At 41.7% G+C, this 24498-nt stretch overlaps 1 protein-coding gene across 1 annotated transcript in view; it reads left to right on the plus strand.

Annotated features, from left to right (window-relative positions):
* The first annotated feature begins 4819 nt into the window (after positions 1-4819).
* ITGAV (integrin subunit alpha V) overlaps positions 4820-24498 on the plus strand; it is a 47729-nt gene continuing 28050 nt past the window's right edge. The window contains exons 1-5 of the mRNA XM_074548160.1: positions 4820-5115; positions 9021-9148; positions 21428-21519; positions 22015-22129; positions 23369-23430. Coding sequence (XP_074404261.1) covers positions 4958-5115; positions 9021-9148; positions 21428-21519; positions 22015-22129; positions 23369-23430 — 555 coding nt within the window. The 5' untranslated portion in view covers positions 4820-4957. The remainder of the gene's footprint in view (positions 5116-9020; positions 9149-21427; positions 21520-22014; positions 22130-23368; positions 23431-24498) is intronic.

Genomic DNA, 24498 nt, shown 5'->3' on the forward strand with positions numbered 1-24498 from the left:
CTGGGCTGGTGTGTTCCCACACCCTCTTCCTTAACAGGGCAGGGTGATATTTAGCTTTTGTCTCTGTTACATCTTCTACATGCACACATATCATGAAAAGATTTTCAGGGAGATGGTGCAGAGATTATGGAGCTTGTTGTTTGGGTTTTGTCCTGATCCATTTCTCTCTTATTGCATTATTTCCTGTCAAAGTTTTGATGGTTTTATTTTTTTTTTTCCTAGGGGGGAAGTATACTCTTTAAAAATATCTTCTAAAAATATCTAAGTCTTTGGGGGTGTTACTGTGCAGTATCTGGATTTGTTTGGTAATCTTCTGAAGTGCTTTGTGAAGCAAAAACTGAGTCACATGTGATTTATAATGACCAACTTTGTCAGACTGAAGAAATATGAATCCTTGGGTAAATCAAGCAGTGCTGTTCCCTGAATTTGGTCCTATGAAATCCTAATGTTTAAAAAAAGGCCTGATGAGTAAGAGCACTCTATAAAACACAAGAAGGGTATTGCAGAAAGACTTTGACTAACGCTGGAGTAACACAGCTATCAGTATTGAGCAAATCAGACAAAAACCTGGTACAGCTCATTTCCTTTGATCTGGGAGATCTCAGACTCCGTGCTAGGAGCTGCTTCAACAAATGTAGCCATATCCTTGTTGTGAAAACATTGCCCCATAGCCCCGGGCTAAGGACAGCTTTTGCTGCCAGCAGAATGAGATCTGGCTGATGTGAATTGCTCATAGAGCAAATCAAGCCTAAACATCTCTAGTGGTTTCCTTGTGTTTCACCACTTAATGCTTCCACAGTTTTCAGATGTAATGTTTGATTTTTCTCAGTGGATATATAAGATAATATTAAACAAAACAGAAATAAAAAGGCACAAATCGAATGAAGCAAACTAATATGTGAAGTCCATCTTTTACTTTGTTTTCTACTGCCTTGTTAGAAACTGAGTTACTTGTTAAAATTCTCTTCAGAGCAGTTAAACCTCTTGAAAAGTCCAAATGTCTGGATGGCAGGAGAGCAAAATATTTACTAAAACTCTCACATTGATGAAGGCTTTTCTGGGTCAGTAATGGTTGTCTCCATGAACAAATGAATGGTGATGCTTTTTTTGCTCCAGATATTCATTTTGCTGCTGCCTTTCATGTCCTGAGGTGGAGACTCAAAGGAAAACATTCTGAAATACTCTGTTACAGGCTGGAAACTCAGGAATAGAAAAAAATAATACCTGCCTACCAAAAGTGCTTTGCATCTTGTAAAGTTTAATTCAGTTGTGTTAACAGCTTGTTGTGTGAATAAAAACTAACAAGACCAGTAACTTGTAAGAGAAATAATGAGTTTGATCTGTTCTCTTTCAAATACAGGCAAAAAGTTTGGTGGCTTAGAAGGAATCCGGGTCCTGCCCACTTCTCAGTTGTTGGTTTTCACCACTGGATTATCTTAGCCTGAGAACCGAAAGCTACAGGTAACAAGTAAATATGGAAACACATAATTAACTTGTTTACATTGTGCACTGTGATCTCATTGGCTGCTCCTTATCTATTTGTTAGTCATGCTGAGAACTGAACCAACTAGGGAAGAAAATCACATCCTCCCTGGAAGGGTGTTTGCTGCACTACATAAAGAGCAAAGTCTGGGTTTGACTTTCACTCTTCTGTCCAGGATTCTGTCAGACACATACCTCAATACCTCTGTCAGATACCCTGTCAGCCAGGGCAGCTCGATGCAAGCGATGGAATCAATCTCTCAGCCTCTCCTGCAACAGAAAGCATTTCCCTTCACTTCCAGTAAGATTGGCTTTGATCAGAAGCGCATCCCAAGCCTGCACAATTCATTTTCTTTTCCCACGTGGCGGCTGGGGGCTGTGATGCCTTATAGGGAGCTGTGGCTCGCCTCGGGGGCTGTCTAGACTGCCCGACTCCGATCGTGCTGGGAATTCGGGCCAGACAGCAGCGCCGCCGCTTCCGCCGTGACTCAGTGCCTGGAGCGGAGCTGTGCTGAGTCAGGGCAGCGGGAGAGACCTCGCCTTGGGCAGCCCAAAGGGGCACGGGACAGCTGCGAAACAACAACCCCAACAGAGGGAGGAAAGCCTTTGGGATGAGGGATGAGTGCCCCTGACTCTGAGTCGCTCCTATGGGCCGGCTTTGTAATTTCCGACAGCAAGAAGTGCTGCACAGCCAGTCCCTAGGAAGCCAAAATTGATCACATGTAAAAAAAAGTTTGGCATCTTAAAGATAACTTATTCTTCACTGCCTGTGTGATGCTGTGAGCTTATAAAGTCCTTAGGAAGCCAAAATTGATCATTTGGTAAAAAGAAAAAAAAAAATAAATCTAGTGTCTTAAAGATAACTTATCCTTTGCTGATTATGTGATGTTGTGAGGTTGCATAGTTCCTAGGAAGCCCAAATTGATCATTTGGTAAAAAAAAAATTCTAGTATCTTAAAGATAACTTATGCTTTACTGCTTGTGTGATGTTGAGAGGTTATACGGTCCCCAGGAAGCTAAAATTGATCATTTGGTAAAAAATAAGTCTAGTGTCCTAAAGATAACTTATCCTTCACTGCTTGTGTGGTGTTGTGAAGTCATACAGTCCCTAGGAATGTTTTTGGCAAAAACATTCTAGTATCTTAAAGATAACTTATTCTTCACTGCTTGCACAATGTTTTGAAGTGATACAGTCCCTAGGAAGCCAAAATTGATCATATGTAAAAAAAATTCTAGTATCTTAAAGATAACTTCACCTTCAGTGCTTGTGTGAGGATGTGAAGTTATGCAGTCCCTAGGAATTTTTTTGGTCAAAAAATTCTAGTATCTTAAAGATAACTTATTCTTGACACTATGAGGTTATACAGTCCATAAGAAAAAAACCCTGATCATTTGGTAAAAAAAATTAGTATCTTAAAGATAACTTATGCTTCACTGCTTGTGCGATGTTGTGAGGTTATACAATCCCTAGGAAGTCAAATTGATCATTTGGTAAAAAATAAGTCTAGTGTCCTAAAGATAACTTATCCTTCAGTGCTTTTGTGATGTTGTGAGGTTATGCAGTCCCTAGGAAGCCAGAACTGATAATTTGGTTAAAAAATCTAATATCTTAAAGATAACCTACCCTTCACTACTTGTGTGACGTTGTGAGGTTATACAGTCCCTAGGAAGCCAAAACTGATAATTTGGTAAAAAAAATTTCGAATATCTTAAAGATAACTTATGCTTCACTGCTTGTGTGATGTTGTGAGGTTATGCAACCAAGTGGAGAAAATCAATCCTCCTTTTCCCTTAGTTAGTTACTGATCAAACTACTCATAAACTACTCTTTTGGTTTATTGCCCTATTTACTAGAGTTTGGAAACTTATTAACTCATCTGCAGTTTTGCTTTGATCAGGTCTGCAGTATAAAAGTTCTGAGATAAGTCAGTAAATAACAATAAAAAAATGTGGAGTTTGTATTTGTTTGGTTCCGTGTTGTTTTTTTTTTTAACCTGCTGAGGCAGCAAAGTTAGAAAAATCAGCAACAAGTATCAAATTTATGTATAGGAACTCCCCTTCTTGATAGAATTTTTAAGAGGGTTTCTGAAGAAATGATAACCGCAAGGGCAAGTAAATGGAACACAGGAGTAGCTGGTGGTTCTTTGGATTTTCCTCTGCTTATTGTGGAAATGTTTTGAGATTCCTGTTAAACTAATTTGGCCCCTTGGTAAATATGTAAGGATTTTTTAACTTTTATTTAGGGCTTGAAACATCATTATTTGTTTTGTAACTTTTTATCATGCTCACAATGAGGAACGCAAAAAGTTTAGACTTTTGGTGGCAATAAACTCCAGTCCTGCTATGTTGTACAAATTAATATGAATTAATTGCTCTTTGTAGGTGTTCAGCATGTTTTCTTTTACCTGAGACACTGCTGTACTCAGCAGATATTGAACTCTCATAGGGGCTGAGGAGGACAAGGCTGCAACTGACTGAGCCAGGATGACAGCGCTAAAATGTTATTAGTGAGAGATGATACGAGAGCTACAAAGTGCAACTGAGGAGTTGGGGCTGCAGCAGGTGGTTCTTCCTTAGGTGGGCAGTGCAGGGGTGCAACAGTAACAGAGACCTCCATCAGGGAGGATTTCCAGTTTCCCTCCTCCCAGCCTTGAGCCTGCTGCTGCGACCCTGGAATTTAAAATTACTTCATTTAATAGCCTATGTGTTTGAAAATCAGGGTGGTGTGGTTTTTTGGTTTGTTTATTTGTTGGTTTTTTGTTTTGGTTTGGTTTTTTTTTACCTCCATGGCCGTGTCCACATTGGCACTCCCTTCACTCTTTGCTTAGCAGCTTTCCTGAAAGACTGGTTCAGAAACAGTCTTGGTAAGAGACTTCAGACTTGGTAAAAGACTGGTTCGCCAAACAGACTTGCTAAGACCACACACGGATGTCTCACACTCTTCAAATTTCTAGCACTCCTTCATAGGATGGTACAATGGTTTGTGCTGGAAGGGACCTTAAGGACCATCTTATCCACCCCGTGCCATGGGCAGGAACACCTTCCACTATCCCAGGTTGCTCCAAGCCCCATCCAACCTGGCCTTGAACACTTCCAGGGACGGGGCAGCTTCTCTGGGCAGCTTCCAGGGCTTCACCACCGTCACAAGAAATGTTTTCCTTGACTTTCCTCCAGCCTTCGGCTCGGGCGGAGATGAGAGCGGGCTGCCTGGAGCGAGAGCAGTTCCGCGGGTGCCGTACCGGGCCGTGCCGTGCCGGGCCGAGAGCTCCCGGCGGAAGAGAGCGACAGCGGCGTCCCGGGCTCGGAGCGGCCAGGGCCCGCCCCCGGCACCACATGATGCCGCCTCTCCTTCCTGCCGCCCCCGTCCCGGCCAGAAAGGGGAAGTGGCTGCGCTGCGCTCCCCGCCCCGCCGCGGGAAACGCGGGGCCGGCGTCCCGGCAGAGCCGCGCCCGCGGAGCAGCGCGGCCGGGCCACGATGCTGCTGCCGCCGCCGCTGCTGCTGCTGCTGCTGGGCGCCGCGCTGGCCCCGGGCAGCGCCTTCAACCTGGACGTGGAGCGCCCGGCCGTCTACTCGGGCCCGGCCGGCAGCTACTTCGGCTTCGCCGTGGACTTCTTCGCCCCCGACCCGCTCTCGTAAGTGCGCGTCCCGTCCCGCCCCGTCCTGCCCCGTCCTGCCCCGCCGAGCCCGGAGCGGCGCTGTCCCGGCCGGGAGCCGGGCGGAGGATGCGGAGCTGCCCCCGCTCCCTCTGTGGCAGGCGGGCCGGGGCGGCTCTCGGAGGGAACGCGGCTCTGCTGAGGCCCCGGAGCGGGGATGGAGCCGGTGCTGGTCCCCAACAAGGACCGCTCCGCATCCCTGCCCCGCTGGGGCGGCTCTCGGAGGGAGCGCGGCTCTGCTGAGGCCCCGGAGCGGGGATGGAGCCGGTGTCGGTGCCCAACAAGGACCGCTCCGCATCCCTGCCCCGCTGGGGCGGCTCTGGGGCCGGGACACCTCACCACTCCGGCGGGGCACGAACCTTGTGCTGCGGGATTCTCTGCATAGCCCGGTCTCACGCAAATGATGGTGGTGATAAATACGGCGTGGAAAGATGTAGTTGTGGTGTTTTGGTTCCTGGAGGTGCGTGCCGTGGCGTTTCAGGAGATCTGCTGTTCTCTCCTTGAGTGTGCTTTGCGGGAGTGCTGTGTTTGAATAGTGGTGAGTCTGTGCGAGTCACCGAGGAGTCTGGAGAGGGAAAAGTTCCATGTAAGCTCTCTCCACGTCTGCTTCCTGAATAGGTTCCCGTTTCACGTTAAAGATTAGGCAGTATGCCGTCGCTGTTGCGTTTCAGACCTTTGAATCCTCGCCTCGCTCTCTCGGCGTTGCCAGAATGAATCAGGCTCTGGCTCTGAAATGCGGGCTACAGTAACACCCAGCTTTTGTCGCTTCCCCCCACTCCTCTCCCATCTTAAGGGCTGTAAGATTGGAAAAGCTGCTGGCTTTCATCCTGCTGAAGGGATATTCTCTCTCCCCCCTTAATCTTTAGCTTGTGAAACTTTATAAGCAAATTGTACAGCTATTGAGCAAGTCTTTCTGTACTACATCATCTAGCTTTGTTTGCATTTTTTTTATTACCTACATATATTAGAAGCCATCCTGTCTTAACTTGCACACGTTGCACCATCTTTCTCTGCTATCTTAAGTCTTGGTACTAAAAGAAAAAAAAGCTTCTATTTTTGTCCCGCCCTTTATTTTTGAGTCCACATGTGTGGCTGCAGAGTTATCAAGAGACTGGTAAATGGATGTAATAAACTTTCTTCCTTGCTTTCTGATAAGGAATTATGTGACACAGCTCTCCATGAAATCACTATTTGGAAGCTTTCCATTATTTTTATAAGAACTATTGACCTCCAAGTGCACTGCTGTTAAAGAAAACAGTGTGGTTGTCAGGCAGCATGAAAAGCTTCTGTATATTTCAAAGGGAATACTCTCCTTGTTTGTTTGGGGTTTTTTTGTTTGTTTGTCATCACTGAAATTTTGTTTGTACCTGCTAAGCTCTTCACTTTATTTTGCATTAAAGTTCGTAATTGACCCAAGTAGCTCTGCAACTTTCACAGGAGCAGGCTCTTGTGGTGTTCAGTTTTCAGTTTATGCCTATGGACACTGATATTTTTCCTCCTGAAATAGCCAGAAATACTTGTATGCAGTGTCCAGGCGTATGGGGTGTGACGTGGTTCCTATGCCTTTCTTTTTGCTTTGGAGAGATTTTATTCATCACCTGTTTTAGAGCTTTCATTCATCACCTGTTTTATACATCAGTACCAGAGATTAAGTCAGTTTCCTTGGGCTAAAGCTGTTTGGATTGCCTAGCCTGACAACAAAGGCATGCTGGTAGTTCCTGAATGCTCAGGCTGCTGTTTCACAGTCTATTTTGACCTGCTGGATGCCAAACTGAAGCGTATTTAGAAATCCAGGGTGAAATCCCATTCCGGGAGTAGAAGTGGTGGTGTTGTGTCCGGGTGCCTGATAGTGGACACAGCTTTTACAGGAGACAGCTCCTTAACAAATGAAACAGGTTTCTCACACACCCTCTGCTGCACTTGATAGTCCAGGATGCACCTCCAGGGAAGGCCCAGTTTCTTTGTTGCCCATGGAAATCCCTGGAAAATCAACTAGAGGTGCCAGAACACTCGTAGTGTTGCCCCAGCATTGGGGTGGATGGTTCAGGACCATGATTCAGGAAATTGGCAATACTCTAAAGCATAGCTGGTGTTTTCCCATGGAAATACAATTGTCCCTCTATTCCCTCTTTCCCAAAGTATGTGGATAAGAGACTTCTAAGAATTTGGGTCATTTGCATATTATTATTAGAGCAGTGACAAAGTCTACTTTCTTGGTCTCTGATGATGAAAATGCATTTTTTTTATTTGGGGAAAAGACCTTTGTGGAGCCACAAAAATGATTCCTATATTCCTGTTTAATAAACCTCACCACAAATATTAGCCTAAGAAAAAATTAAAATATATAATTAGAATGGGAATGAATAAATCTTTTAAACAAATGCTTCATTTGGGGGACTTCTCAAAAGTCAGTGGTACAAGAGTAAAATGGGAAGTAAGCTACCACTTGTTTAATAGATTGTAATTATAATAATTGATATGTTTCTTTACTTGGCATTATGATGTTCATTTTTAAGCCTTTCTGTTCTGCCCAGAGAGCTGATTTTAAGTGATTAAAGTGTTTCAAATTCCTGCTCTAAAAATCTAGACAGTCTAAGAATGGCAAATAGGGAAAACAAATGGATTGCCAACTAGCCTGGATTTTCTATCAGTGTCCATGCCAGGACATTTTTAAGGTTCTGAAAATTCACACAGGTTGAAAAGTGGTACATCTTCATGCAAACTGAGCTTTGATGAGGTGCTGCATGTTTACACCTATGCTTATCTCTTTACTGGAAAGGAGCCTGGAGATGGCTCTGAAAACCAGAGCCAGTTTGATAAGCCTGGCTTTGCCTGCCTGTAGACATTCTCCCCAACCAGTCCTGCAGCTTGTTCAGCTAAGCCAGCTTCCAAACCAGAGAACTGTAGAGCCTGACAAGACTTGCTCCTGCAGGCTGCGCTCCCTCTTCAGCAGTGCCAAGGGAAGAGGCAGAGCAGGCTCACTGATGAGAGGAAGCACTTGATTTTGACTTCATGCTTCACACTGACTCTCTCAGTCAAGTGCTGATGTGTCAAGTGGGTCTCAGAGGTGCTGGGGCTCCTGCAAGAGCCTTGTTCAGTCTGTTTGCTCCTTTGGCACTTCTGTATTTTGCCACCCGTGCAGGAACACAGTGCAGGCAGTTCCTGCTGGGGGGCACCCAGCAAGTGTCTGCAGAGGCAGGGATGCAGAAAGGCACAGCAGATGCTGATAGGGAAGTGATGAGTGTGCAGAGAGTGTGGGTGAGGATTCATCAGCATGCAGATCTGTGGCTCGGGGTGGCTGGCACTCGGGTGTTGTTTTTGCCAGAGCCCTCGCTCAGGCAGGGCTGACTCATCACGTTCAGGACACGCTGAGCTCCCAGCCCGCTGCTGCTTTGTTTGTACGTTGTTTCCATTTCTGACTGACTTCCCTGAATTACCCTTACTCACGAAATTAACAGAAATTATGCCACCTGATGGCTTTCGTAAGGTACAGAAGTGCACAATTTCCTCTTCTGCTGTGCACGTATGTATTTTTGGAAGGAAAAAAGAATAATATGAAAGGTGTTTCTCTCATTTAAAATACAATCCTAAGGAGGCCTGGGTACTTTAAATTTGTCATATCTTTTTTCTCTCTTCTTTTGGTGATTTTTTTCATGCAGAAAAGAGAACTTCATATGAATTTCTCTAACTGAGAGTAGTTGGAGTTGGATTTAGGTTAGAGCAGGCAAGACTTCTGCTTTATATCATAAAGTTATAACAGCTGTGCCTTAGCTGTTGAAACCTTTTAAAATATATTTAAAATATGTAATTAGAATGGGAACAAATAAATCTTTTAAACAAGTGTTTAAAGGTTTTTTGTGTTCTGCTTCTTCTTTTTCCTGCAGGACATATCTTCTGGTGGGAGCTCCCAAAGCCAACACTAGCCAGCACAACATCGTAGAGGGAGGGCAGGTGCTCAAGTGCAGCTGGAACTCCAACAGGAACTGCCAGCCCATTGTGTTTGATGCCACAGGTAATGTGTGGGTCACTGTGGGGGAGGTGGGATGTCTCTGCTCTGATGTGGGGAAGCAGAAAGATTTCAGGTCCCTGTGGGATTTTTTCATGCTCAGTGTGAATGTGGTTGGTTTTTGACTGGCAGCTAGTCAAGGCTTGCTTGTGCCCTCCTTTTCCTCTCCTCTCTCTTAGAATGGTTGTCCCTGGTATGTGCTGAAAGCCTGAGTGAGCAAACATTATCCTTCTTGCGTTTTAACCTATTTATATTTCTCCTCTGTACTTTCCAGCAACCCTAAAACATTTGGCAACCTAATTCCCAATGAACCCTGAGGGGTTTTCTTCCTATTTAGAACATGTCATATGAGGAAAGATGCTTTTCAATATCAGCAAAGGTGGTTTAGGCAGAAATACCCAAAAGTTTCATCTGAAAACAGGAATTTGGCCTAAAAACTGTGAAAAATATATTTTTTAATTTTTTTCCCTTCAGATATACCTCCACAGTGTTTGTGGTTTCTGTGATAGCAGCACTGAGGTCATAGGCACTCCTTACCCATTGCTGAAGCACATTTAAAGAGCTGAGCAGCAGCAGTGTGGACATGAAACATTTCAGTCATTCCTCATGCTCTGGTGCACACAGTGATTTCCACAGGCTGTGGCAGGTCATGGGAATGCTCTGCATGTGCTTTTCTGCTCCAGCCCCTCGCTGCTGAATCCTGTTTTCCACAGCGTGTTGCAGGGCAGCGGAAAAACCTCCCCGTGGCACGGCAGGGGATTAGCAAGACCCATGTGGAAAGGCAGAGGAAACACCTGTGCCTTGAAGGTCTGGTTGGTTGTAATTCATTCTTGCCTCTGCCAGTATTTTGACTCGGCAGCCTAAAAGTTGCTAGATTGATGCAGCCTTTTTAAATAGTGTGCAACAGAGTGGAGAAGCCCTTCTTCCAATTCCACTGTCAATATATGCCACAAAATGTTGTTGCTGTTCAGATTTCTGAAATCTTCATATCTTTTTGTGAAAACCACTATGTCACCAGTTTCCTTGCAAAAAACAAAAAAGGAAAGAAGTATGCAATGGCATCCACAAACCCCAAGTCATTATCATTTCTTCACTTATTTATCATTCTCTCATATCATTCTGTGGGAGCATATCTGTCAGATTACTAAAGATCTCTAATAAGCTGCAAAGTCTGATGTTTTTTTCTGCATCAGTGTCCAGGCAGCAAAATCAGATTAGAACTGTCTTCTTTTTGCTGTTGTTCTCTTATAACTGTCTTCTTTTTGTTGTTCTCTGGGCTTATTGTTTATTAGAATACAAGTGTGCATTTTGTTAGTCTGGGTGCTTTTAAGAAAGAATCTTGATGTCCCTAGCTAATAATTATCATTAATATCATAGCATGTAGGTTCTAAACACATCTTCCAATGGGAATTACAGTGCATTTATGATTTTACGCTGTGAACATTTGCAGTAGGCTTTTCCATGTGCCAGGTGGAGTTGATAGAGGCCACACTGCCTTCCTGCATATCTGTGCTTAAGGGATGTGCTCCTGGGCAAACAGACAGTGTTTTGCTTGTCATTTTCCTGTAAGGTACAGCCATGTTAATTGCTTGAAATTTAACAGTAAAAATAGCAGGTCATGAAAGTTTAAGAGGATTTCTTTCAGGCAGGCTTTAACTCACTCCAGCTTTGAGGCAATGAATGGGGGAATAATGCATTTGTCAATTATTATCCTGGTGAAAAGGGGCATTGTGTTTCAGCTTGATAAAATAATGAATGCCCTGAGACAAAAAAAGAAAATGTCTTTTTCTTTGTGCATAGCACAATGCTCGATTCCCTGTGTTCTGGTGACAAAGTCAGTGCCAGCACTGGGAGCTGCTGCTCCTGCCTGCCCCTGCCCCTGCCTGTGAGGGAGCAGGGATTAGGGAACGCTCCCGACCCACTTTGGGAAGCAGGAAGTGGAAGATCTGACCACTGACTTGTGGTGCTGATGCAAAGGGGCTTTTTGTGGATGACTAAATGAAGCCTCTGCAGGAACCCAGGCTCATCCATCTCTGCTCATCATTTGTGCAATACCATCTGTAACTCCAGAGGTATTGCTTAGCCCTGCCATACCAGGCAGATTTTTTATTCCCTCCCAGATTCACTGGAAAAACCAGGATCTGCATCATTACTTAGGTGTGTTTCTTCAGAATCTTTTTCTAATTGCTTACAGCCAGTGAGGAATCTGACCTGGGAAAATAATGAGAATGCTTGTCCTTGTGGCTTTCCTCTCTTTGCCTGACGATGCCAAACTCTGTAAGTGGAGCTGGATGCCCTGTAATTAACAGGCGTCATGACCCTGTTCCTGCTCCTTCTGCCAGGTAGCACAGCTGGAAATGCCAGAGCAGGCCAGAGGGAACATGGCAAGGGAATGGAGGAATTGTTCTGACTGTGTAGGGTTGGTTTTTTTCCCTATTTTACATCACAAATAAATATGAGACTAGGGGTGTACAGAGGTCCAGCAAGCAGGGTTTCTTCCTCTAGATGTTGTTCTATTACTATTAATTAGGACTATTTCTTCTTAAACATTCAGTGGTTTTTTATTTAAGCTTTTCTACAGCTTTATGGGATAAAGCTGTTTTCTCTTCCCCATCTGTACAAAGGCCATGCTGAGCTCACTGGCTGGACAGGGCTGGGGTTTGTTTTCCAGCTCTTCCTTTTGTCTTTAACATGGTATTTGCAGACCAGTGTGGCCATTTATGTGATCAAATGCCACAGCTCTTCTGTAGCCCAGGAGGGAAGGTACCAGCTCCTGAGAATAACCTTTGGAAGAGCTGTTCCAGCCCTCAAGTTCAGCAGCATTGCTTGCTCACTTGCACTCACCCTCACCCCAGCTGCCATGGAGGAAGGTGATAAGTCACTGAGCTGATTCCTGTATTACAGAATTTACTGCTTTGTGTATTCCTTCCTGTGGGGGAACACTCAGCTCTGCCAGGAGTGGGAGTCCATTTGTGCAATGTCATTTATGTAGCTCTCATGCTGAAATTACATGTATTTCCCTCCTTTTCATCATTTCTTTTTTGCCTTTCCCATCAGCCTGTAACATAAAAACCAAAATCAAACCAAAGCAGTTGTTATAATTTTTAAACCTCTGGCTAAAAAAGCAACGTTCTTTCACAGCATATTTTCTCATTTAAGACAGCAATATATTTCATGGAATCACAAAATGGTTTGGGTTGAAAGGGACCTTGAAGATGACCCAGTTCCCACCCCCTGCCATGGGCAGGGAGAATTCGTGGAAGGGAATCTCCCCTTGTCCTGCATCTCTCAGCACAGTGAAATTCACTGGAGAATATTCTCTCTGTGTGTTTCTGTGCACATTACGCTAATTGCTTTTGACATTCTGGTATATATGGTGGCTTTGGAAGGCAAAATGTTTATATGGCACATTAACACTTCCCAAATGCAAGGATGCTTTGCTGTGGGGCTGCTCAGCCTTTCAGCTGGGACATCAGTTGGCTTTGATTTAACGCAGTTGTGACTGTGTGAAAGTGGCATAACAGACGTGTGTGGTGGAGCCTGCCCTGGAGTTCAGGGTGCACGTGGCTCTGCTGGGCTAGAAATTAAAAAAAAAGATTTTCTAATGTCATCAGGCAAGTGTTTCAGGCTAGCTTCTGCCCTTGGGAGCACATCAAGGTAGTAGGCTAAGAAGGAACAAGCACCACAGCAAGCATGCTAACCTGAACACCTCTGCTGGTCCTGTTACAAAACTGAAATATGAAGCAGTGCTGCTGTTAATTTAACAGGTTATCCTGCAAGTCTAGATAGAAACAGGTCTGATTTAAATACTTTTTTTAAATACTTTTTTTAACCCTATTCCTGTTTACCTTGTTAATTCAGCAGTGAAGAGGCCTCTTTCACAAAACTAAAATTTCTGGCATTGGTTTTCTTCTATATCTTGACTTTTTTCGACAAGTGACAAAGCATGACCACAGTTTCAATTCAATTGCTATATAAAATACTTGGAATTTTTGCCCTCTGTCCCAGTTAACTTTCAGACCTCCAGAATGTGTAGGAGGCCCTATTTTTTCAGGACAAACACTGAAGGGAAATTTATATTCTCAAGATAGTATATTCCTCAAAATTTTCATAAACACAAGCAATGATAATAAATCCTTTCCCCTCTGCAAGATGTTTTACATTCAAATTAACCAAAATCACAGGTTGTAGCTCAAGATAAATATTGATCTTCATTCATTCTTATCTGTTCTCCACACTGGATAATGTTGTGACCAAAAATTAAGTTAATTTTTTGTTTAAATCCATGAAAGTAGGGGAATGCTCTGAATTTTGTGAAGAAGTATCTGGGGAAGCAAGTAGTGGAAAAACTGCTTTTACACCTGGCTGAGCCCTTTCCACCAGACTGACCAGAGACGTGGTTCCTCTTAGAAAGTTTAACACTTGGCTTTCTCTGCCAGCTGCTTAGCAGCTTTTTCCAGGAAAAACATATTTCTTGTGGGTAAACCCTGAAAGGAATGCACGTAATAAGCAGCCCATTTTCTGTTTCTGATCAGTTCTGAGGCCAAGGTCCAAACTCATTTGTTTTAAAGCTGTATCAGTCTCCATCTCCTTTTTTCATCTTCACAGACTGGCACAGAAAATTTTTTGTGGACAGTACCAGATATTGCCAATGGTGTTTCCATAGTTTTCCTCAGGAAAAAGATTCCTGGAAAGTTAAAGTGTATTGCACAAGTTAAACTCATTTTGTGTAGTTGTCCATTCTCTGTGTATAAAAGTAAACATTTTTTTATTCTGTGCAACAGGAGGCTCAGAAGTTCACTGTGCCAGTCAACAAAACCAGTAAGCAGAGGGATGGCCAAATGTGCTTTTTAGGAAAATCAACACATCATCTTTATGTTTTTACTTCTGTGTTTTACAGTTAGGCATGCACGGAATGGCAGGGTTGATACACTTAGCTAACTGTCTAAATAAGTGCCTCCATTATTTGCCCCTGGAATTTTAGAGGATCATTTTGAGTTTTCACTTCAACAAACAAAAAATTATTCAGAGACCCATGTAACCAGTTGAAGTTAATCAGGCTACACATGTAGCAAATTAATATAAATCAAAAGTTTCCTATGTGCTTGCTTTCCAAAAAGAAACAATCTTCATAATTATTTATATTCTTTTATTTTTCTTTTTGAGGTCCTAGCTCGTCATTTGTCAAGAATAGTGGGAAATGGTTTGGTAGAAATAGCATTTCCCCATGTGTTGATGGCTTTTCATGAAAGTTTGACCAAAGTATTTTGTTACCTGCTGCTATTTTAAAAATTAAAATTTAAAAATTTAATTGAGAAATGTATCTGCTGCAGTACAAGATGCTTAAAACTGTAGCTCTTTATGTCAGCACCAGAAAGCGCAGTCCTGACACTGCCCCAAGAGCTGCTGCATTTGCAATCATCTGATGAAATGCAGACAGCTCTACGAACTGCTACAAAGGAAAATATGCTCATAAAAACCCATTTGAACGTCTATGCTAATGAATTGCAGATTTCTTGAGCAGATTCAGTGTTCAGCCCAGGAAGATTTGCTTGTTCAGACAATGGATTGTTTTGCTTTTCTGAGACCTGTGGTAAACCAGGGATGCGTGGGTGAGTGGTCATTCCTTCTCCTGGGGAAAGCTTTCCCTGCTGCTTTCTTTCTCTGCAGCAGAGCTCAAAATTCAGGACTGGGGAGCCTTGCAGAGGCTGTTGAATACCAGAATCTAGGAGTATATCAAGTGTGGTGTGTTTTTGCTGCTTTGGGTAAAGAATTCAGTGTGGCCTCTGCCTGGAGAAAGTTTTATCACTGACCCATGTGCTGTCCCTCCTCTTCCCCCTTCCCATGTTTTGATGCAGCAAAGAAATTTTAGAGACATTGTTCGTTCTTAAATGCTTCTGGATACAATTCTTTGGAGACTGGATATTTTGTTTTGTGCTAAAAGAGGAGAAGGAGACTTCTGCAAAGGAAATGCCCTTGTAAAGAACTCTCCTGATTACTCCTTACATTTGCAGATTTGTTTTTTTTTTCTATCCCCTGAGTGGGTGATCCAAGACAATAGGAGGCTTTGTTTGGAAGCCTAAGCCACCAGTTTGGCATGGCTGGATCTATCTGTGACCTATTTACTTGAAGTGGGTATTTTAAGTGCCTCAGGCAGCTTTGAGCTGTAGCACTGCCCCGGGTAAGATCTGCTGATGAAGTTATGGCTGCAGTGGGTGCCACGAGCTTACATTTCCCTCCTGGAGATTTTGGTCATTTGTGCAAAACAGTCAATTGTTCAAAACTCCATCACTTCCACTTACAAAATAAGGAAGTGTGGGATAAGTCAGTGTTCTTTGAAAATAGCTTGTTCTAACAAAGTGCTGCTTTATTTTTGGCTGATTGCTTTATTGGTATCACCACGGAATCTGCAGGGGAATTTCAATCTCAGAGGCCATTGATTTCATCAACAATAAAGCAATAAATAAATCTTGTGAAGACCATGCATTGATTGGGAGTGAAATTGATTGATTTTTATCTGGCTAAATGTCTCATCAGCTCAGTCCCTCTGAGTTTGGTTGTTACCCTTTTCCCTGTGCTGGGTGGCTGGAGCGTGCCTTGGGATCCGGGCGTGCTCTGAATGCAGGAGAGAGCAGCAGGACCTATGGAAACTCCTCCCCACGCTCTTAGAGCTGACAGCAGAGAGCTGCTCATGCTTCAGTGATTAGGTAGAGTCCTGCCTGAACACTGTTGGCTCTGTCTGGATGTGGCTGGCTCGAAAAAAAAAGGCGGCTCACTTCTGTTAGGCGAGGCAAAAGATGCTTTTGTTCCAGCACTGCCCGGGGGGAAAACGTGGGATTCATACCTCAGGAGAGGGAAGGGGACAGTGGGAAGGTCTCTATTCCCCTCTGCCTGAGTCACTGCAAAACACAGTGGATAAACCAAGGTTGCTAAAGCATCAGCTGCCTCCCAGCGTGGGGAGTTTCAAGGGAAGATGAGCTCAGGTTTGTTTGCTCCTGCTGCATCAACTGAGGCTGAAATCGCTCAGATTTTGGTTGCAATGATAGATGAAAGATACTTGACACTGCATAGACTTCTCCTATTATTAAAAGAGGGCTTTTGCCTTGTATTTTATAGCTTTGTCTTTCTTTTGGCTAGCTGCACAGTTTCCCTTCACCTAGAAGGGCAAATTCATTTCCGTGAAGTCAGCATAGTTACAAAGAGATTTATTTTAAGGAGAGGTCTGTGAATTGGATGGCTATTTACATTTTACAACTTCTTAAGTGTTTTTAGTGTGATGGCACTGAACCAGGTTGCATCAGTTCAGTGCCTCTTGACTCATGATTATCTCTGATAAGTCTGTCTGAAGATGGGGGTAAATGTTTTAGTTCAGTTTGTTCATTACCATAAAAACAGGCAGGCTGCAAGTTACAACTGGATCCACTTACTCAACAGCAGGACTTTCCTAGTAACTCCTTTGTTCCTGTAACTGATAATATTCACCTTGGGAAAAGAAGGTGCCAGCTATCCAAAGGTGACAGTTTAAAGAAATCCATCAGTGAATAAAAAAGTGATCTTTTAATTATATTTAGAAGATGGATTTCTTTTCATTTTCTGTAATTTCTACCCATCGTCTCTCCACATTAATTTTCATTTTTCAGTTCAAATTCTATGGAATTTGGTAAAGGGACAGTGCTCCATTGGTCCACCAGCAACACACCTTTTTTTTTGTTTTGTTTTAATTTTAATTCTGTTCTTGCCCTGACTACCCCATCCCTCCACCTAGAAAGTACCTTGTGACACACAGCACTGTTGACTTGACATGTCAGCCCTTTTTTCCCTATGGAAAGAGTCCTGTAAAATCATCATGTGATGCCTGCTACAATCAGAAGGAGCAAAGGAAAGACCAGGGCAGAAGCTGCATTTACAAATAGGAAATAATACCCCCGGCCATATGACATAATCCTGGAATTAGTGACCCATCAAGTACAAGTCCCTGTAGCAGTTACATTTTAGTCTGACAAATGGCATTGCATAAAAACTCTAGATGTTTTCTGGAATAAATCTTGTCAGAATATAGTTTGTCCTGCCTAGATATATTTGTTTGAATGGCTTTTTAAAGGCTTTTTCAAGGCAAGGTTGGATGGAGCTCTGAGCAACCTGTGGAAGGTGTCCCTGCCCATGGCAGAGAGGTTGGAACAAGATGACCTTTAAGGTCCCTTCAAACCCAAACTCTTCTGTGATTTTATGATTAAAATGTACATCATTGTCTTAAAGACATGTGTAGGGTATTTTTGGAATACTCTGAAATTTTAAGAGTACAAGAAAAAACTATAAGGAATACAATAAGACTACAGGAAGTAAGGCTGATTATAATACATGAAAGCATTGGGCTGGATTTATAAATCCCTGGATGCTTAAATCTTACCTGTAATACAGTTTGGTTCATTTAAGGTAGGTACTGTTTTTTGGGTTTATTTTATATATATATATATACCACTAAAAGTTATACAAAGATAAAATAATAATTAATTCAGGCTCTTCTTTGCAATAAAACACAGAAGTGTTTTATTGCAATGTCAGTGTTTTATTGCAAATGCTGAAGTCAGTCCTGTACCTTCCCATGACACATCTACTTTATGGTATAAAGTAGCTCAATATTTAACTGTGGTTAAAACTGCTTCAGTGAGGGCTCACATTTAAGTGTTTTAATGTTTGTTTTTCCCATCATGAAGTAAAAACTCAAATGGTTTCTTGTTTAAAGCGATGGGATTTTTGTTGAGTGGGTGTTTTCCAGAATTCCTCATAAAAGTAGTTTCTCTTTGGATCTGAGAGAGAAGCTTGTAATCTATTTCAGTTTTTCCTGGGGAGAATTCTGAGTGAGTATAGGTAAAAAAAGGTTTTCTTCTCTAATGGAGAGTTAACATCAGATTTAGCCTGTATCAATTTTTCATCTGAGACTTCTCTCAGTGATTCAAATGTACAAATTTTCCACTTGATCTGGATCTTCAGTCCTCATGCACTTTCCAGTGCTGCAGCCATTCTCAAGCTGAACTCAAGGCTCTCTCCCTAAAACCCCTCACATAAAGTTTTAAAGAACCTAAAGAAGCTCTGAATGTCAGAAAAACTCAATCTAAGGCATTTTAGCATTGTAGCACATCTTGCTTTGTTATGTTTGCTCTGACACAGGGCAACTTGACTGAGATGTTTGCAGCAAGTTTCCACAATAGAGGTGCTATAAATAACTAAAATCCAGCTTGCCAAATTGCCTCATGGAACACATTTTTCTGTGGGGTGGTGGGGTTTTGTAAGAATTCTTCATTTGTTGTTCAGGCCTTCAGAAATGACGCTGCTGGCTTCTGAAGTCATGACATCTGGCACATAAACTCCATTTGGCACACAATTATCTCTGTGGTCATGTTCGTTTGCTTTCCGCTTTGGGGATTTGGAGTTTTTATGTGCCAGCTTCTGGTTGTATCTGAAAGCACAGAGATTTCTAATATTATCATCCTCAATTTAGAGCTGAATCAGGGCTTTTTTAATACTGTAAAAAATATTTTTGTCCCTTAAACACCAAGGGAGATGCTGTCCTGGACACTGATCCTTCTTGGCAGCTGAAGGGTGCACAGGGAAAGGGCAGAGAGGAGCAGTTCTGGCAGCCTGTGCTGGTTCTTCTGCTGGCTCCCCCCTTCTCCAGAGCAGTCAGCATAGACCATGGGCAGATGGCCTCAATAACCAGGACTTGGCTTTCTTTTTATTGTATTTTTTATTCTTATTATTCAGCCCAGACTTCAAGGAACTAATTTCCTTTACAGCTGAGATAAAATCAGGTTGATAATGCAGAATGGCTGCTTAATCCCTATTACAACACAGCCTTTCCTTCTAATTCTTGCCTGTTGTTTTAAACTTGAGTGGGAGGTTTGCATCCTAGACACCTTTATAGTACCTAGGACAATGGGATTCTGCTTTACACTATGGAACTGCTATGCTAGCTTTCATTTTTGCCATGCATACATAATAAATATCCAACAGAAAAGTATAAAATGCCACTCTGCAGCTATCCCCAAGTTTAGCACTGTTTAAAGCTGTGTTTGCCAAGTAGAGCTGAGACATTTCTATGTATTCAAGAGTAGCTGGACAAGTAGAGGGCAGAAGCCAAATCTGTCTTTCCAGGCTACGTAACCCTGGGTGTGGTTAAAAGATGAATTAACTTTTAAATCCCTGTTGGTGTCAAAAAGGATATAATTCCCAGCCCTGTGTTGCTGTCTTCTCCCCAGCAGTTTAGCACTGCTCCCCTCCCCATGCAGCCAGCTGGGTTGGAACCTCACCCTGCTGAATCCTTATTTAGGAGGGTTCATTCTTAGGTAGGCCATGATGTGAGCAGGGGAGACACAGGCAGCAGGAATGAACCTGTGGACGGGAGCAAATGGGAACTGCTGCCCCTTTTGGGTGGCAGCTTCATCTGAAACTCACCCAGTCATGCCTTTGAGCAAAACTGTCTGTGGGTGGATATTCATAAAGACAAGGAACGGGAAAAATGAGTGTGTCAAAGATAGTTCCCTATTTGGAAAACATCCTGATTTGGTTTTGTTCTTCTGTGCCATTAAAATGTGGCATGCAGGTCTCCAAGCTACAATTTAACCTGTGCGAGGGTGAGAGTATAAAAGTTCAATGTACCTAAATCTGTGCAGATGTGCTGACCATCAGCAATGATTTATGTTCAATGTACATAAATCTGTGCAGATGTGCTGACTCTTCAAGCCTTTAGCACCAGCCCAGTAAGAGATGGAGGGGAGGTGACAGAGGGAGGTGGAGTTTAAGTCCCCTTTGATGACATTAGAAAAAACCACAATAGTTCTCTGTGTTGCAATGTGCTTGGCATTGGTTTCTGTGTAGTTCTAATCTGAGAGCAAAAATAGTGCAGATACTTGCTTGCTTTGGTTGAGTCGGCAGATTAAGATCTCTTTTGTCTTTTCCATGGGACTTTCCTGAAGGAAGTAACACAATCTCTGCAGACAAAGCATTCTTTACAAGGTGTAAAACAAGCAGGGAAATTCTGGTTCAAGTGGCCACAGTCTCTGATTCATAGCAAGGCTGGGTATGGGGATCCCCTGGCACTCTGCAAGTGTTATGTGGCTGCTGCCTCATAAATTCCTGTCGTTTTGGGCTCTCTAAATCAGCCAGTTAGGGAACTTTGAGCAAAGGTATGTTTTGCGAAGTCTTACATCGATTTTCTCATTATGCTGGCTAAGTTTCCCTCATTTTGCCAATGAAAGTACACAAGAAACACCAAATAATTCTATTATTTTATATACATATATATAAACTATTATTATTTATTATTACGTTATTTGCTAAAAATTTATATTATAATAACATATGATATATAACATATGATATATGATATATAATATAATATATAGCATATATAATATAGTATATAGTATATAATACACTATATAGAAATATTGATATCGATTATATTATATTATATTATATTATATTATATTATATTATATTATATTCTTATTATTTATTTATTTTATTATATTTATTATATTTTATTATATTCTATTTATTATATATTATATAAATAATAGTAATATTTAATAAATATTCTATATTATTATATATTGCTGGATATATATTTGCTATATATTTTCCATTATTTTAGCACTCACACCTGCAGAAGTACTACTTGTTTCTACCAGCCAGCATCATGGGACAGAGACACCATTGCAAATTACTCAGTCTTTACCTTGCCCTCTTTCCCCATATCTTTTAAGTTTGCAAATTTCCTGCTTTGTGCATTGCAGTGACACTCAGAATAGAGATGTTACCACTTGGTGGAATTAGGAGAAGGATCTCATTCCTGATTCTAGCCAAAGCTGACATGATTTAATGGAGGCAATATTTCTTTTAGAGGCATCAGAACTAACAGGGCTTTGGCTCTGCTCCTTGAGCAGTGCTGTAATCTGCTTGGAAGCCAAATATCTCAGCTATGAGGTATTTACTGTGTGGCTGTCAAACATGCTATAAACTTTGAGCTCCTACAACTAATCAGCATTGTACCAATGCTCTGTGTGCAAAAATAGCTGCTTTGGGCCCTTGATGTAAAAAAATACTAATGAATAATTTTTTAAAGCCTGTTTCCATCAAAGTGTGATATTCTCCAATGTTGCTGTCCCTGGTTTTCTCTGTATGCATCAAAACCAATGGCTTAGTGTGGGAGTTTTTTGGGTTTTTTTTCATTTTTTACTGAACAGGTTCCTGTGAAATTATGCTTCTTATTTCTTTTCTTTGTAGGTAACAGAGACTTTGCTCCTGGTGATCCATTGGAATTTAAGTCTCATCAGTGGTTTGGAGCCTCTGTGAGATCCCAAAATGACAAAATCCTGGTATGTCTTTGATGCCCTTCAGATGCATCAGTACTGAGATATTGCAGTGGAATACAATGTGAAGAGATCCAGAAAACTTAGAATTTTAGCAAAATCCCACTAATCAGCATGAACTGTCTTTTCTTCAGAATTTCTTAGCTAGGCTTTGCTTCACTCCTTATAAACAAAGCTAGGAGCATTTTTTCTAGTTTTAAGGAAAGTAAAATTAGTTTGAGTTAGAATATGTTATAAATTCTTGATAAACACTTCACAGCTGTTGCTTTAAGAAAATATTGTTTCTAAAATTCTTGCTATAAATTAGCTATTTATAAAATACAAACTGATGGTAATTCTGCCCCACTGCTGATAGTATAATTCTTCTCTAATAACACAAGACACATCTGCCAGGTTTTTTGTTGCTTTTCTGTAGAAAAGTACAATTTCATTGTATTATTTGATATCCACCAGTATTTTGAAGAGGAGTTTGTTTCCTCACTGTTGTGTGCTCTTCCCTAGGCCTGTGCCCCTCTGTACCACTGGAGAACTGAAACAAAACAAGAGAGAGAACCTGTAGGAACATGTTACCTGCTTGCTGGGTCCAAATTTGTGGAATATGCTCCCTGCAGATCAAGTAAGTGTAGGGTTCTTGGGTGGCTTTTCACTTTGGAATTCCTCTTGTGTCGCAGTTTGTGTACATTTTGGAATGAAATGTTTTACAGCTATTTCTCCCTTCCATGTATAGCAATTAGAACAAAACTTAAAAACTAGATCCAGACATCTGAATTCTCTTTCATTTGAGGTCCATGGTGCAGACCTTGTTTACTCTACTGTAGGCCAGAGGAAAATCTTAGGTCCAAGGATCATTGGACCTTTAGGACTTCTGTTGTTGAAGGGACCAATTCTGTAGTAATCACTCAAGCAAAATTGTGTAGCAAGTGCTTTTTCAAAAAACAACTCTGGAATTCCTATGAAACTCAAGTATTTTATCATTATTCAAGTACATTAAGGTGCAAGCTCATTTTAAAAAGCAAGGTTTTGCAAAAATAAGTTCTGATGTCCCTGTGTGCATACAGGTGTAGTAATGCATTGTTTAAATTATATAAACTGTTGAACATTTGGACTCCCATTTTCCAAATGCTTTGCATTTATTTCCTCTAGCTGGGCTGATAGATTATTTAGAAGTATATAACCTAAAAATTGAATGTTGAAGTTAGGATTGACTTTTTATTTGCTGAAAATCATTTGTGAACAGCAGGAATAAAATCCAGCCTGTTCCAACATAACAAGAATTTAAATAATAAGTATTAAATTAAATCATGCTAGTTACAGAGTCACACTTTCAGATAAGTGGCTCCCAGAATTTCTATTCTGAAGCTGTATAATCCTAAAATTGATTCAGCCATTACAATTCTTGTTGAGATGAGTCTCAGTATGGAGACATATTTTCAGCCAGGTATGTTCTTTTTGTTTTAAGTCAAATCAGCTTTCTTTTCCATACCAAAAGAAAAAAATTATCCCCTCTTTTCCAAATATCTTATTTCCTGAATAGAAATTGCTAATGTATTTTCCCCAAGACTTTTGAAGATTAAACACAAAGGAAGATGGGGTTGCTGTTTGCTTTGAATGTGCTAGGCTAGAACATGTGCTGATGTTACATGTCTGTTAGGCCAGCCCTAAAATTGTTACAGCATTTGCTGTAAAGAAGAAATACTGATTAAGGAGAAAAGTATTCCAAGGTTCAAGTTTAGGAGTGCAAGTTTACATAGAGAGATGCATGAAAATTACCTGCAGTACTGCAACTGATGGAGCACTGATAAAGAGGAGAAAATTAAATTAAGTGTTCTTTTTCTATCCTTTTTTTCTTTGGTAGCAACTATTGATGCAGATGGACAGGGATTTTGTCAAGGTGGATTTAGCATTGACTTCACAAAGGTATGTGAGTTTTTTTGGTCGTTTCTGTGGGTCAGCAGGCAGCTGCAAGTTAGCAAACCCTCCTGATACAGAGCACTTAGAATCACAGCTATTATGAAACCAAATGTTACTTTTCCTGGTGGGGAGCTAAACCACAACCAAAAAAAATTTATAAATAAACAAAAAAATAACTTGAAACCACTTAAGGAGCTTTTATAAACCTGTTTCTCCCAACATCTTCAGAGCAGAAGACTTTCAGCTCTTGCAGGAACCATGTCCTGAACAAATGATCTGCTTTCCCAGATTCCCGCCATACCCTCTGCTGCAGCTGGCCCTCAAGTGGATTCAGTGTGATAATCAGGATTTTTGAGACCTGGGATTAGTGTTATAGCTATTGTTATAGCTATTGTTATTTCTTTAGGAATGACAACTCAGGAGCTGGTAAACAATGTGCTTGTGAATCAAATTTGATTTCTCATCAGCCAGCAGAAGTACAGGAGTGTTTTACTGACTTGTGTCTCTGCTGTGCTCTCCCTGCCTGTTCTAGCTCTGTTTTTTTTTTTCAAACTCACAATTACTTTTGAAATTCAAGCACAGTAAAGCTGTGCACAGATCTGAGAAGGCACTGTGGTGGTTTATGCTGTGCAGTGAAATGGTTGGGCAGAGTCAGGACGTGTTGAGACCACGCAAGCCCTGTTTGTGCTGTGGCTCTTTTTTTGGGCTCTCACATCTCAGGATGAGGTCATATCCCATCACTCCTTGCCTAGGGCCACTCTTGGATTTCCTCCAGAGGACACTGCCAAGTGCAGGAGAGGGCTGTGAGTGTTTGGGTTATTTTGCACACACCCTCAGGGTCACTGTGCAGATTCCAGGCCCAGTTAAAACCAACTTTGGGCTCTAATCCAAAACCTTAGAGTGGGCAAGCCAGGGTGTATCTCCAAATGTCTGACCTAGATTTTTCTGAGTGGTGAAAACAGGAGTTTTTGGGATTAAAACCTGAATAAGTGGTTTAATTATGCAGCAAAGTCTATGGCCTAATTCAATACTTACTGAGCAAATTCCCAACCCTGGGATAGCTAAGGTGGTTAA

The sequence above is a fragment of the Zonotrichia albicollis genome, chromosome 10, assembly GCF_047830755.1.
Source record: "Zonotrichia albicollis isolate bZonAlb1 chromosome 10, bZonAlb1.hap1, whole genome shotgun sequence".
Lineage (NCBI taxonomy): Eukaryota > Metazoa > Chordata > Aves > Passeriformes > Passerellidae > Zonotrichia > Zonotrichia albicollis.